Source organism: Lissotriton vulgaris, chromosome 10, assembly GCF_964263255.1.
Source record: "Lissotriton vulgaris chromosome 10, aLisVul1.2, whole genome shotgun sequence".
Lineage (NCBI taxonomy): Eukaryota > Metazoa > Chordata > Amphibia > Caudata > Salamandridae > Lissotriton > Lissotriton vulgaris.
The window spans coordinates 262,195,945-262,212,412 of record NC_141698.1 but is presented as its reverse complement, the minus strand read 5'-3'; the positions used below and the strand labels follow the sequence as shown (position 1 = coordinate 262,212,412).

The 16,468-nt window shown below is 39.4% G+C and overlaps 1 protein-coding gene across 1 annotated transcript in view; it reads right to left on the bottom strand.

The window, feature by feature from the left end:
* The window catches only part of LOC147685082 (SCO-spondin-like), a 1,395,910-nt gene that overhangs the window by 521,110 nt on the left and 858,332 nt on the right, over nt 1-16,468 (bottom strand). Inside the window, exons 61-62 of the mRNA XM_086939757.1 lie at nt 7,534-7,734; nt 1,645-1,815 (exon numbers count right to left, since the gene is read on the bottom strand). Coding sequence (XP_086795883.1) covers nt 1,645-1,815; nt 7,534-7,734 — 372 coding nt within the window. The remainder of the gene's footprint in view (nt 1-1,644; nt 1,816-7,533; nt 7,735-16,468) is intronic.

Sequence of the window (16,468 nt, the reverse complement as noted above, 5' to 3'; positions counted from 1 at the left end):
ATTACCAATATGGGGAGTGCCGTTGCATAGTGCCTGACTCCCAGTTCTCTGCATACTAGCTTTAGCCACCTTCTCCTGGGTCCACTGTATGCTCTACAGGCAAATAAGAAGTGTGCTAGGGACTCAGTAGGGTTTGCACATCCAGGGCAGCTAGAATGGCTGGACAGAGAGGACTTCCAGCACCTGGTAAAAGCGTTCAATGGAAGTGTTCCATATCTAAATTTTAAAAACAGGGTTCTGTCTTTTTATTATTTCATTACTTTTACATTACTTTTAAGATATTTTAAAAATTCGATATTTTGACTAACTATATTTTTTACAACTATATTTTTGATTTGATATTTTTGTTCATACCTGTTTGGAGATAGGAAGTTGATATTTTGGTATTCTATATTTTTCTACGTCGATATTTATGTCATCAATATTATGTCAGTGATCCTGTAAATTCTTATAGGTACTCCATGATCTGAAGCAGAGCTTTTGTAAGAGATGTTAGGATAGGAATGTAATTAATTCTGCACTAGTGAAGGCTAAGAAATTGGATAGAACAAGAACTCTTCTTCTAACAAAAGGAAGAAACTTCAGTGTAATATAGTCAGAAAGATCACAGACTACAAATCAGAAGTCGGAGGCCCAATTAAATCACAACAAAACACGTGTGGCTAGAGGCTTTATTGAAAGCCTGAAGACAAGAGGCAAAATTGGAAGGGTAAAGACTACTAATAAAAGGCACAAGGGCATATAATTAATATGTGGACTATTATTTACTGTGTGCTCATAGGCTTTCTTTATAATATCCACAAAACTCTGTCTAAATCTGGACAGAGAGATTGAAGAAGGGGTTTAGTGAAATGTTAAAGCAAAACCAAAATGACCGGCAGACATTTAAAAAATATTTGGGATACTTTAAATGCTCTGCCATCCGTAGAAGACTGACTTTCTAGGTCCTAAATTGTAAAGTTGTTTTTCTTTTTTTCTGAACAGCCGACCACCCTTTTCGGAGTCACACCTCTCCTGCAGAAGGCTGGCAAACTGTAAGCCTTGTTCAAGGTCAATACGCTTGATAACTGTTAGATGGCTAACACCATCTTCTCACTCCCATTTCTTGTCAACTTCCCAAATTGGCACCACAGTATGGTAATGTGCCCTGGATCCACTGAGGTTGTGAACTCTAGCCCGAGGACCATGTGTCCTTCCCCTTTCTCAAATCTGACTACGCTTCTAGTAACTCTGTAAATGCAGTACTATGTTATATGTTGTGTAGTGTGCATAAACTGGATTGAGAAAATATATATGTACACCTATATTTGGTGAGGTTCCAAGTTTGCATATCACCTTTGTTTGCCTATTTCCAGTATTTCACCCGAAGGGTACTGTTCTTCAGGCATGCAAGAGGATCAACAGACTGTGTGTGGCTTTTCATTCTTACTAGTGCTCACTTTGCTGCCCTGTCACAATTAGTAGAGCCCTAGGACCCTGCCTGCCTCTCAGCAATCTAAACTCATCTGAGCACACAGTACTGCAATGTGTACATTAAGCAGGGCCATGGGACCCTGCCTCCCTCCCTGCAGTCACAGACACCAGAACTCCTGTGCCCATTCAGTACTACCCCAAGACTCTATCAGTCTCTATGCAGACACTCACCTGAACACACAGTGCTGTTGTCATAGCAGGCACGACTCTGCTTTGACTCTCCATGGCAGGGTATGCCCCCAAACCTGGCAGGAGGGCTATTGCACTCCCTCATCCGGATAGACTCTCCAGCACATGTATCACATGGGGTCCATGAACTCCAACTGCTCCAGCTGCCATCCACTGCAAAGACAGAACCCACTGCATTGCAAGGTTGTAGACATGAATAAAGAAAGTAGGGGTACTAAAGTATAGTAAATTATTCACACTGCAGTCTGTGACAGGTGCCAGTGAAGGAAGCACATATAGGAGATTACATGTCAGAATATCTGTGACAAAAACATTGTCTGACATAAATATTATGCTCTAAATATCACTTACAAAAATATCATCCCAGTGGGAGTAGGATTTCTACGCTTAACTCGAATGTGGCAATCAATATCCCTGTATAAATATTAGAAAGAAAATATTTTTGACAGATGATAATTAGAGGCCGATTAATAATTGTCTGGGGGAGGTTTGGCAGTAAGGTTGACAGAGTAATTTACCACGTTGTCTTGACTGCACCTAACCCTGACAAAATATGAAATGACCGCCAAGCCGGCGGTTATTTCTTAAAGCATTGGCAGGAATCACCTTTGTGGCGGTCCCTGTCAATGCTTTTGCAGTTACATCATGGAGACTTATGGCAAACTGTTTCCTCTTTTATTGTTAAAAAGTTAATCCCAGAGTAGGATTTCCTCTTGAAAATATAAAAGACAATGTTCCCTTCGTTATGGGAGCCCTCTCCCATAGCAAGGGGACTATTTTGCAGTTTTCACTATGCCTTGGCGCCAGGGTCTTTCTGGCCATGAAGGGCAGTGAAAACTAACCTCTAATTCCGCCCATCTAAATTAGGTGGGGTGAATTACAGGTCAACCTCCCATGACCCTTACTCTGTTGGGCTGTTGGAGGAGTTTAATCATGGCTGAGACCGAGTAGTGTCCGCCATGATTAAACCAAAGTTCCACCTCCATTAAAATCAGGTGGGTAGACCACATTCAGAAATGTCAAACATGCTAGGTTTGGCAATGCTATATTGCCTTTTTAAAACACCTGCAACATAGGTATAATGTGAAAGACACCTCTGATGCCTAAATTATATGTACGACGTCTGTTGTCAACACCCATCACTGTTGCTATGGGTAAGGAAGTTACAAGAGTCAAAGGCGGACCAAAGCAATGATAAATTAATAAGTCAGTAATATTCAACACCAGGAAATATGGCATGCAGATGATAAGCGCCACATGCTGGAGAAACTTTAAAGATATGTAGGGTAATAGGGCCAAATATGCATGGTCTAAGATTCTTCTAATCCATGAACACCTGAAAAAATACTTTCAGACTTTAAATTCCCCTGCTTTTCAGATTATGCCTGCAAAATTTGAACAATGCATGAAAAAAGGCAATTAATTGCTGACCTTTTTGAACCTGTGATTCTTCAGCCTTATAATCCTTGCTTCTTAATATTGAGAATATGTGCAGGAAAAAAGCAAAATCACTAGATGTTTACATTTAACTTGTTTTATATTATATCATTTTCTGGTGTGAACATAAACCTGATGTAGCACACAGAAGTTGCTGTTTGCTATGGCCTGCAGTACCATTTTGTCTGAAACTAAGGCCGCACATCAAGGTGGTAGGGAGGGAAACAAGGTCAGTGATGAGAAGGTCAGTCAGGTGAGTTGTAGCAAAGTCAAGAATTAAGGATTCCAAGAAGCGTTGTGAAAGCTACAGGGGTAGATGATGGCAAAATGGAAGTAATAGCAATGACTCAACCTTTCAGCTGGGAGGACTCGTTAGACTTGACAGCCTTAATTTGGACTTCCCCATAACATTTTACATTCACCAATCCTGTTCTCTGAATTCTTTTTTGTAGTACGCTGTGCACTTTACCATTTCTAACCAGTACTAAAGTGTTTGTGCTCTCTCCCTCAAACATGGTACAATTGGTTTACACCTGATTGACACATTTAGTTTACTAGTACTTTCCTTGTATATGGTACTACTTGTACCTAGGGCCTGTAAATTACATGAGTTGGGCTGGAGCACTCATTATGCCACCCACTAAAGTAGACTTTGAGAACTTGTCACAGGCATGCCACTACAACCTGTAGTTACATTTTGCACTGCCAATTCTATCTGGGAAAATAAACATTTTGCCAGACCTAAACCTTCCTTTTGAATATATGTTACCCCTAAACAAGGCCCTGCCATAAAAAGTTGATAGGACAGGGTGCAATGTATTTAAAAATCACAACGTGTTTTTAGGTTTACATGTCCTTGTAGTGAAAAACTCATAAAGTCATTTTTTTACTACTGTAAGGCCTATCTCTCTCATGTGATAAAATTGGATTATTACCTTTAATAAGTGCTAAAGTTTGATCGCCAGCAGGCAGAATGTCATATTTGGACCCACAGTAATGGTAATTTAAAATCCTCTTCCGTCGCAAACCAAGATTTTAAATTCCAATTCTGAAAATGCATCTTTTAGAAATTTGTGTGTTCTTCCCCACATGAGCAAATCTTGTTCAGCAGGACCTCTCAGCGAAGGTATCCAGCATCGTGAAGCCCTTGTCAGCTACAGCCTACATGTCTTGCTGGAGAATTCTGACTTCCAAAAATGTGACAAAGTCCAAAGGTAGAAATCTTTGCAATGACCCCATCCAGCGGCTTCCCAAAGACAACGCCTTCTCCTGGGGAATCGCTGTATGCTTTGTCTCATTGAATTTTACCTTCTCAGGAGCTTTTCTTTGAAATTTCTTCGAAGTGAGAAGATAAGTGAGGCCAGGCAAAATCCACCTCTTGTATCTGGCACGGTCGGCCTGAACCTTTGACTTTGCCCCGGTTTCAGGCAACCGGATACCCACGGTTGGCTCTTTGATCTTTTAGGCACAAGTCTTTACTAAAAGTTCATGACTATGGTTCTACTGATTGGATTTCCTTCATTTTGAAGGCATTTTATTTATTAAAATTCATCAGATTTTTCTTGTGTTGTGTTTGTGTGCTACATAAATACTTTAAACAGTTCCTTTACTAAGCCAGATTACTTTTGTGCCAAACTACCAGACAGTTAAGTGCAGGTTAATTAAGTGACTTTTGTGGTTCACCCTGACAAGGACTGTGGTTGTTGTTTGAGTGGGGTTTCCACCCCCCCAACAAATAACCGGATTTCTTACAATGGCGTTTAAGAAGATCAATCATAGACTCTACTACAGCCAGGTTTAGGACCCTGAGTGATGTTCTGGGAAGAATACTAGGAGATGTTTTCCCAAATCCTCACATCACAGAAATGGAGGAGAACACTAGGGGCCAATTCAGATTTGCCTTCTTGAGAAGTCCCTCTCACCCTGTATGAGTGGAAGGTGAGGGGATGGGAAAAAACCTTTGCGGTCAGAAACAATGAAAGCACTGAATGAATAACTCTTTCCTTCTTACATTCATTTAGCTTTATTTCGATTTGAGTCAAATCATAAAAGCATTACATTTAAAATCTCCCCCATATGCTTTACAAAACACAAAATCGAGTACATTACAGTAATTTAAGAAAAAACAACCCCTCTACTCTTACGTAGTCTCAGTGCGGCCTTTAGGAAACTTAAAGTACAACAGAGTGTAAAATTATCAGAGGACATTTTTTAAAACAGCAATGCCCCCCTAGCGTGTTTGAACTTGAGTTTCCTAAGCAGATCTTTCAAATACAATCTCCTAGGTCCCACATAAAATGAACATGGAAATATAAAATGTAGGGTGTTCGGCGGAGACTTATTGTCGCAGCCGCAGGGCCCTTAATCTTCAAGATTCAAAGTAAAACCTTCTGGCACTGATAATAAAAAATGAATAAGATCAAATCTAAAACGGGTCATTAAAAACCTTTCATGTGAATTCACTACATGTACCAAGTAGGGTTCTATGCCAACAGTGGTTGTCACCAAGATATGTTCTCTTACAGTACGTGTAGTGAACTCCGCCTCCTCACGCAGGGCCACCATAGACTTGTGATGGAGATTCTTTATAATCATCTTGTCACTGTTCCTGATTGTTTCTGGGTTACTATATAAATCCTCGCGGCCCAATTTCAAAAAGGAGGATTTAACGTACTGTAGCCATGGTATCTTGTGGCTATAATCCAGTTTTAGACAGTCCAGTAATACGGTTTTTGTCAGTCCCCACTCTTCGTTGTACCAAATTTTTAGCCAGGAAAGGAGAGGTCTCACAGCCACCAGATCTGAAATATAGCTAGACCCCAACTCCTCATGCGTACTAAAGGTCGGTGAAATGCGTGGCACTTTTAGTAGACCCTTCAAATAATTGTTCTCCTCCACTTGGAGAATAACTCATTCTCGCAGGTAGCAAAGAGAAGAGGTGGTGGTAGCAGAGATAAACTTAATTAACTACTGAGCAAGGATTCCATTTTTATTTAGCAAGGGTTTGCTTTTAAAACTGAAGGGATTGGCCTTCATTAGGAGTATGCTGGAATTTTGAGCAGGGATACCCAAGGGGCAGAATCAACCAAAATCCAGAAATCATGATTTTCTCTCCAGAATGGGGTATTATTGAATGGAATTTAAGATTTTGTCATTTTCCAAACAATTCTCCTCAATTCAGTGGAGAAAAGAAATGACATTTTCCACCTGCACTCAGCAGGCAGAAAGTGTCAGCCTGGGGCTGTATCAGAAAATGTTTATGCTTGTCCAAGAGTGGAGGTAGATATGGGGGGTGGGCTATTGCCTGCTCCACCATGCTGCTACAGGGTTGGGCAGGGGCTGGGTTGTGCTGTTGCCCATATCCTGTGAACTTGGAGCAACAAAGAAAGCTACAGTGTCTCCAGGCTTCGAATTGTTGGGTCCGGAGTTTAAAGATGCAGTAATTCCTGGTCCTAAAACACTCAGATGTTTAGGTAGTCTGTGAAATTCCATCACTCATAACGAGAGTCCAGGTCTGCACAGCAAGAATGTGGAATAATAATTTTTAATTTATGTAGAACTTTATATGAAACATTCTTAAACACAATTTTTATTACCCTCTCAAAACTAGTACCCAATATTTTCAACCTCAGATCAATGCAAGGTGAGTTTACCATGCCAGGATCCAATATCACAAACAGATCTCAGGAGCAAATATTTAGCTTGCTGAACTATCTTACTGACTTAGGTAAAACAGGAACATCTGCCAAGTGACACACTCGGAAAATCTAAGACTTTTTTGTAAGAAAAACGGTTGATAGAAAACATTGAGAATGTTGACAACCTCGTCAATAAATACATTCGCTTCAACAACTTATCTCAAACTCTGAAAAGCAGAAATATGGATATTTCCTTGTGAAAGGTCAGGTTTTGAAATTGACTTTAGAATGAAGTAAGCACTGGAACAAGAAGGAGAATGTAGAAGAATCTCTCAAAAATCACTGTGTGCATGCACATCACCGAACACCACTCAATTTCCAATACATTGCATACTTAAATTACACATGTAAAGTTCAATTAATGCACATATCTTTCACTAGGCACTCTAAGCATAAACATAAATGAATGTAGATTATGAGTGTAGTCATTTCCAGTGTGTTATGTAAACTCCATGGCTTTGCCAAGAAGCTCTGAATAAGCAGTCAGAGAGGTATTTCTAGCATCTGCCCTCAGACAGCTATGGCTGTCTGCTGGCAGTGCTAATGAGTTCCATACTACCAGAACCATGGCATATCATGGATGTTTACATTATGTCGCAGGTGAAACAGCTACAGTTTATGACTCATAATTCCAAAAAGAATTGAAAAATGGTGCACCTGGCACCTAATATGGTTTTGATGGGCAAGACAGACACATTGTCTTTCACAAATACTTGTGTTGTTTTTAGTATGGTACCTGGGCAGAAAGATGCAGATGGGCATTGCCTCCTCTCCAGCTGGACTCCTGTCTCACCATGGTACTGTAGCACTCCGTCGCACTCTGCTCCTCCCTTCTGAGGCTTGGGACAGGCACATGTACGATACCTGGTGATTACTTCTGTGCCGCAGGTTTTGGAGCATGGTGTCCAGTCTGACCAGTTACACCAGCCTCCAGACACTGAGGAGGGAAGTACAGAGAAGTGAGAGAGATGGTGACATGAGGTTATATAGAGATACAACCTGGGAATAGCATTGAGGGTCAGGGCAAACATATATCTGGGGTAAGGATCATGACATCATGCTGACAAGAATTTACATAAGGATAAATATTGAAAAATATATCGAGATGCAAAAATATTAAGTTCTAAATATTGTGATGCACAAATATTGTCTGCAAAAATATTGTTGAAAAGAATGTCGATTTTAAGGTAAGTAATATCGATGCTAAAATATCTATGTTGTTAATATCATTGTTAGAAATATCTATGATAATGTCATTTACAAAAAATATTTGTTTTTTAATTATTGTTATGTATTTTAGTGTATATTTTAATTGAATATGTTATAAATTGTTTGTATAGCCGCCTGAACGCGGCGCGAATTCCGCTGTGGTGGGGCGCTTTTAACGAGTGGGCAGGGCTGCGTCGGCCAGCGGACGTGCCCAGCACTGGCCAGGTAGCGCTCGCAACGGACGTTGGCCGAAGGGAGCACGGAAGGGGATAATTATTGCTCATGTTTTCTAATATACTTTGTAAAATTATTTGTTATTTTTAAATTGTATGTGATAGTTAATTGTTGTTTTAGTGCAATAGTGGGTTGAGGGTTTACAGGGGGACAGGGTGCGAAGTAAATTAATTATAATAATTAATAATTAATTTGTAATTATTATTTGATTGATAATTAATTATTTTAATTGTGTAATTACTTCTTTTTATTACGTAGGGATTTAGGTGTGGGTTGTGGATAATTAATTATGTAACCTATGTAACTAAGATATTTTTTAAGCTATATATCAGGTAAGGGCTGTTGGGTATGTAGGGGTAGAGTGTTGTAAGGTAATAAGATATAATTAATTTATCATTAGTTAATTGTTAATAATTGTTGAATTGATAATTAATTATATAACTCATGTTAATAAGGTATATTTTTACCTCTATATTAGGTGTGCATTGTTGTGTTTGCAGGAATAAAGGGTGAGACATTAATTAAATGTAATTAAATTACTTTATTACTAATTAATTATGTACAATTTTTTATTAATATAATTTTTAAGAATTTTTTGTGTGTGTTGCTTAGTTTGTAGAGGTATAGGGTAAGAAGTTATTTAAGTTATAATAAATGTAAAAATTATTATTTAATAAAAGTTTATTATGCTATTTATTTATTTTGTTATGCTGTTTAATTATAAATAATATAGTTCTTCATAGTTATGATTGTGAGAATATAGGTGCTCATTAGGATGGCGAACGGACCTGCGTCTGTCCGCCACCCCAGAGGAGGAGGGGAGGTCCGCAGGGGCAGCGGCGGTCCCTCCAGTGCAATTAGGATGTGACCGCCACCCTGGCGGTCATTTGGTCAGCTGTAATGGCTAAATTAAAGGCTAACGTCTGAGACCCCACACATAACAAGCAGTGATATTGTGGATTCTCAGCCATTAGAGAAAGTATATGTCCAAAAGATGATTCCTATTGCAATATATCAAACTTCATTCTTAGGTAACAGGATAAATTGCACTTTTGATGTGATAGACGGATATATTTGAAAGCAGAGATTATGATGGTACACAAATCATTAACCATGGGACAGTACAAAATCGAACTGGCTCAGGATGGGCTTAAATATATTGTAAATATTGTAGTGTAGTTCCTATATTCCCAATAGGCTCTGCGCATTGGAATAACATAAACAGCAGTGTAGACGTAGGACTGAGGTCATCTAGGTCTCTACTGACTATGTTAGAATTAATTAGTTTTGCCAGCTAGCTCAGAGGTCACTAGAAACTTTCTCGAATGTTCAGGAAAGGGTTAACCGTCCTGATTTAGACCAGAAGGGATTAGTTTCTGTCAACCGCATAAACATGACAACTTTGCTCCCCCAGAATAAAGAGTGTATCTCTAGAGTCGTGTGAAAACAATAGACAGCTATTTCACTCAGTCAATCGTGCATGCTTAGTTCCACCAGAATGCAGAGAAATAGAGAAACGGGCGTTTTCAATAATAAGGTGTCATTTTATTGAGCAGTCTTTTTTCTCATGCAAGAGAAATGAATTGCCACAACTGCAATACTTATTATAAAGTAAAGTGCGTACAGTAAAAGTAGTATTATGAAATAATACTGTAAAAGCATTGATATGGTTTCTTAGCCATATGATACTTAAAATGGATAAAATATATACATACATAAAAACATTGACTAACGAACTCAACTGGTGCTTCTAAATACGCCTACCCCGGTGTACCTGACCTAAGCCTAATACGTGGGGAGGAGTAAGTAAGTTTGCAGTTTTTAAGTTAAGTTAAGTTATTTGCCAAGTAAGAATCAAGAATTCTCTCTAAGGTTTTAATCAGCTCCGTACCTTGGTTATAGAACAAAGGAGGTCTTGTATCTCGTTTCTCAGGACTCTTTCTCCCAGCAACCCGCGAGGGTGACTTGGGAACACCGGAGCTGGATTTTCTCGGCTGGAGAAAAAGACAGCGTCTCTCTCAGTGCGTCAAGGGGAGGGGCGGTTTCCGTCGGCTCTCATAACAGCTGGGCTCCCGGGCAAGTAGAACGTCGCTCTGCTCCCAACCACCGTGTGTTTGCTTAAGGCAACATTGGTATATTTATACCTGAAAGGTGCGGGTTTGACGTAAGGTTGGACATAAGACGTCACTAAGAACTAACAGTTCTTTCTGGACTCCAGGAGTTCTTGTGCAAATCAAAACAAAAGCAGGGGATTTTCCCGGGCTGCTGGAGGCTTGGTTTGTTTAAAGAATGCGTTGTGCTTTCTAGGAGTATATGGGAGTAGCCTTGCCGTGTTTTGGACTGCATGGGCTATTACTAAATATGGATATGATTCTTATGCCTTTATAAGGATATTATTAGTTATAACCACATAAGGGCATGAATCGGGAATATCGAATTAGGATTCTAGATAGAAATACAACACCCACTCCACATATTAACCCCTTCGATGCTCATGACGGAACGGTTCCGTCATGACCTCACCCATTTGCATTAGGGTCCAGCACCGGCGGTAAATCTGCACCGCACGGATGAGGTTAATGTCCATCATTACTAAATAATAAGCAATAGAAACATATAACGATGCATGTGTGTTTTCCAACCCACCCCAAAATACATAAATTGCATTTGAAATGGTGTATGGTTTATACACGAAAATTTGTATTGGTACTGTACGCTTTTTCATGCAGTGTTATCATTCAGTTAAATGCATATATATCAGCTGAATGAATTGCGAAAATTACACATGAAATGGCTCTGTATAAAGAAAAGAAGGACGAGACCATTTCATCACATATTTATACGATATTGTATATGTGCTAAAGGCTGAGGTAAATATTGTCTCTAACGTCTCAAAAAATAGAAGCTCTGTTATCTAAAAATAGTTCTACTTTAAGCAAAGTACCATGTGCCGGAAAAAAATGGTAAATATTTTTTATTTGAAGGAAAAATAATTTCGCTTTGAGGGGAAAAAATAGTTCCAAATGTTTTCAGTTGCTTTGTTTAACAGAACTGAAGGCCAAATTCAGAGTTCAGGGAACGTTGTGTGCTTGTTGTTTTTAAAAGTTATTCTCGTTGTTCAGGGGAGAATATCATATCAGACAGGCTTGCAAAAAATTGGTCTACAACATCAGGTGAAAGTTCAACCAAGTTTGAAAATACTGAAACTGTGCAGTTCTGTGCGTGATTGCTATCATCGATGTTTGGATCAGCAATGCTCACAGAAGGTTTTACCTGTTTGGTGCTGCTTTCCTCTCATACTTCACCGCCACGTACTCGTAATGGTGAAGTCTCAATGAATGCCGTCATCAGAATAGGTAGCCGCTGGGGACAACACGTTGCATGAGTCGTTACTGGACAAAGCAAAGCGTCGATATCCATTGGTACTGCTGATGGTAGTGTAAGACAGACATCCAACACGCATTCTTCTCTGCATAGCAGACATCGAAGCACAGGTAAGATGCAATCTTGCCAGATTGGTCTGAATGAAAGAAACCAAGTTGTACTCAGCTCTATTAGCCGGGCCAATCCGAGGACCTTAGTGATACGGTCTCGGTATCGTATTGCTAGGATCGTTTCTTCCATCGTTGCTGGAGTCTTGTCTGTGGATTGGCTTGCCATATCGGAGCAGAAGGAACAAAAATAAAATTCCTGCCACGAGTCCCAAAATTAAAGGTAGGCCGCCAAAGACAAAATGGACAAAATTTGGGAAGATGCCAAGAACTGTTTCAAAGGGTGCTAACAGTCCCAAAAAAACTGTCTTAAATACATGTGCGATGCCACTGGTATCAGACATGTTTAAGATTTGACTTGACATTTCTACGAAATGCACGGGGCAATTTGTTGATAAAAGGGTATGTATCTCTGATGTCATCCTTGCAACTTGCAGATCATACGTTTCTTTGGACGACGTCAGTGGCACAGTAGTCTGTAAAAGAATAGACTTCATTCTGCTTAAAGTATAAATTCGAATAGAAGAGATATTCACATAAGGCCATATTGCCGTCTCCATGTCTGGATTGCTGTTTGGATACAATACTTGCATACAGCAAACGACCCTGGAAATAACAGTTACGAGATAGCATTCTCCTGGCACCATTCCACAACAGCTGTGGTCATTTATTAAAACGTAGCTTTCGTTGGAAAGCTGTCTGAAGAATGGCTATAACATTTATGTGTGTAAGGTAAATCCCAGGTTGATTTGATGTATCCTTTACCCAACCTTTCATACTGGCCTGCTGGTATATATTCTTGGCAATATTCAAACTGGAAAGTTGTTATCGGAATTGTAATTGTTCCTTGTATTATCCATTCAATGACAGGTCTCTCTGACATTGTCAATGGTAATCTCTCAAGTTTTTCAATGCTCAGAATCGTATATTCTGCTCCTTTTTGTGCCAAACTGATTTGTTTATCAGTAAGGTTAAAGATAGAAAATAATGAAGTTATGTTGATTAGACGCCATGGCACGTAGCCTGAACGTAGGTTTTGCAACGTCCAGCCAAGCTGTACAATAGATCGCAATTGGGACTGACCATTTTGTAACATTTGTAAGTCTTGCTCTATTATATCAAAGGCAGATGATACAATGCTGTCCAGTGAATATATTCTGGACAACAGAGCCGTTAACCCATTGTCCACTACAGAAAGTGATTTTTCCAAATTTATACAATCAATTTCTCGTATTTTTTCCGCTGTTTCAATTTGCATTACTTTTCAAGCTTCGTTGTATGCAGCGTATATACCGGCCGCAATGAAACATTTTTGACGCTGTTTGCGAGATCCCATTATGAAATCTCGCAAGTCAGCACCTTCTTTAAGTAAAGTCAAGTGTTGCTTAATTTCAGACAGTATGGATTTCTGTAGCCACTCAAGGCATAATTTCCCTACACTGTATGTTGTAACTATCCCTGGATGTTGTCTCTGGGAGTATCTTGGGTCTGGCCTGGTCAGTTTGAACCCCTGTTTTTTGTTCAGGAATCTATCTTGACAGTTATTAGTGTCTGTGGGCCAGATCAACCATTTTTTCCAATCAGGATTTGTTCTGTTTTGGTGAAAAATATGGGATACGTCTATTTCCACATCAGTAGTGCTATTACTATCAGGTATGGGCTTCGGAATAGACGATTTATTTAAGTCTTTTATCTTAGCTAAACCAAGACAAGTCGTCTGTTGAATGGTATCATTCAGGAATAATATTTGATCTGGGATCATGCAGGCTCTAAACAATGATTCTAGACCTTGTACCTGCCAGTCTTTTGTACCCCAGATAGTTTTTGTTGCAATGTTATTTTTCCAGAACTCAAAACCTAATGTAGACATTTTGTCATAACATTTGTCAGAATAAATCAATTTAGTATTTGTCAACATTATTTTCATTCCTGTTTTGTTTAACATTTTAAAATAAAACGTTTCTGGATCACTATTGTTAAACCTTGAGAAGTATGGAAATTTCTCATAGAATGTCTTCAAGCTGCCTTTTGGCGGAGTTGGACAATGTTCCCATTGATTATAATTAAAAACATTTCTAGGTTGTGCAGATTTATGCAAATAGTGATGACCATAGTGATTGTAACAGTATAATTCTTCATAATTTGATGAACCCTGTAAATAATCATGTTCTGTGAATTTAGCTGACATTACTAAATCTGACATCATATTATTAATATTTTCAAAATCCCAATCATCAGAGAAGGAACTTAGTATCACAAAGTCACTTAAGGAAACCTTAAACTGGTGTGGATACTTTAAGAGCTCAATTGGGCCATAAATATCATAGTCAATTTTGTCCTATGCTATACCACCAGGTATTGGGTTGGCTGTGATGTTCACTGATGATAGTTCTCTTTTCTCGATGTGGGAGGATCTGTGAGACTTTAGGACCAAGTTGATGTTCTGACTTGCTGTGTCCATTGTACTATATTTTCCATCAATGAATCTACTCAAGTATAAAACCATGATGAGCCAAAGCAGGAGGAAAAGTACACCTAACACAGTCCAAAATTCAATCCATGGTGAAATCAGATATGTTTCTTTTAGTTGGTGAAAAAGTTCAGTTATTCTTTCTTTGAAAGTTTTTGTTTCTGGCTTGTCTCCATGTTCACTTGGATCATCGGAAAAGTCATCAAAGTTGATCAAATAGCCAGATGCTGTTCTGTCAATTGGTGGGATTGCTTCCGGATTTCCATTTATCTTTGAATTTTCTTTTGTTACATTTGTACCTTCTGATGCTACATCGTTGTAGATTGGTGTATCTTCACGAACTGTTGCAATTTGGGTTTCAAGAGGCACAAGTTCCATGGCTTTGTTGCATAGTCCCTTGTTATTTACTGCAGGTTTATCAAATGTGATTAGTCTCTTAGTTTGAACCTCTTGGATTGTAGCAAAGTTTGGTCTTCAGCTATTTCTTTGTAGTCCACTGGGCCTGCTATTTATTATCGGCCACATGTTTGTGGTTTCACCAGATCGATAGAAAAAATTCTGTTTTCCTTTTTACCAGCTAAGACAGGTACTGCTTTTATGTAAGAAGGCCCAAATTCCTTCTTTACCACGATCTTTTCTCTGACCAGATCCCCAATCTTCAGAATCCAGACAGGTCTTGCTGGGACAGGTGGTTCTTTAGTGGTTGTTGGCTTAAACTTTATGTTACTTAGACTCTTTCTTGTTTCATTCAAGTCCTGCAAAACAGCCAAACGATCTTTGATATCAAAGGTTTTTTCTTCCACCACTGAAGTTTGATGATCCAGATCCTGGATAATCATTCTAGTACCAAACAAAAGTTCATACGGACTGATACCTCCTAGAGAATTTCTTGGCTTGTTATTAAGACTACGTTGGACACTTATTAAATGCTTGACCCACCCATCACCCGAACCTAATACCCTCGCCATTATAGATTGCTTTATGTCACAGTTTTTTCTTTCCACTACCGCATTTCCCTCAGAATGGAAGGGAGAAGAGTCCTGCAATGCAATGCCCATGCTGGTCATGGCCTCTTTGTAAGCTCGAGAGCTAAACACAGGACCGTGGTCAGAGTGTAGCATGCCAATTGCGTATGTGCCGATAAAGACTCGCAAATCTTTTATAACAGTTCTGGCGTCAGCTGAGCGCTGGGGTCTACATTTTCAAGTGAATTTTGTCTTTATAATTATGGGGACGCATTTCTCCGGCTGGATTTCTGCGTTATAGATCTCCTGATGCTTTCTAATAAAGGTGTCCTGGCAATAGTCTGGTCCGGTTCACAACTGCGATCTCTGTTGCAGTCTGGACAATCCATTGCAAATTTGTAAATTTGCAAGCTCATCCCCGGCCACCAGTATTCTGATTGTAATTCTATTAGAGATTTCAAGATCTGTTGGTCCCTCGGACCCAGTCCCATGTGTGCATCTTCAATCAAGAAAACTCTCCGGTTCGTGTTTGGAATTACTCTATCCCCCACTCCAGGGATTAGTGCAAAAGGAACGGAGTTTGCATCAATTATGTATGTATTACTGAGTGGATAGTTGAGAGGTAATGCACATAATCGCCTTTTAATGACGCTTTTACCGCCAGCATGGTTTCTCCATCTATGTGTTTTTTAGAACGCTTTTTTGTGGCTACGGAAGCCGGTTGAACCGCTTCCGCTGTGGCTGTGTTAGCCAATGAATTCCCTGCAACGTGAACGCCATCACGTTGATGACTCCGTGTATGTATTACGTGAGTCTTTTGTACTTCTTTCTGTAAAAGAACTACTTGTTCTCAAAGCGCTTTATGCTTTATTGTGGCACCTGTGTCATCTTTGTACCCGTTTTTGCTCCATGTCTACATGTCTTTGTTGTATGACTTGACGCAGTAATGTGAATCGCACACTATTAGTGTGGGGAATTCGCGATCGGCATTTTCAAGCGCCATCTTCAAAGATCTTATCTCAGCTCATTCAGCTGAACAGTTTCTGAGTGATTCAGTTTTGGGAATCATAGGTCTGAATTTACCAGAGCACCAGCGACCTTTGACAATCGCGCGCGCTGCATTGTAGGATTTTTTATCTACATCTTAGTGTTGTGCGAATCTGTCCATATAGATTACGCAGGTATATTGTTCGAGAGGCAGAATTTCGATTGGCAGAGGATATTCTTTTTCATATTCTAGATCATCTAGTTTTTTCAATTTCGGGTCAAAATAGTATTTCACGTCTTCTGTAGCAAGAGAAT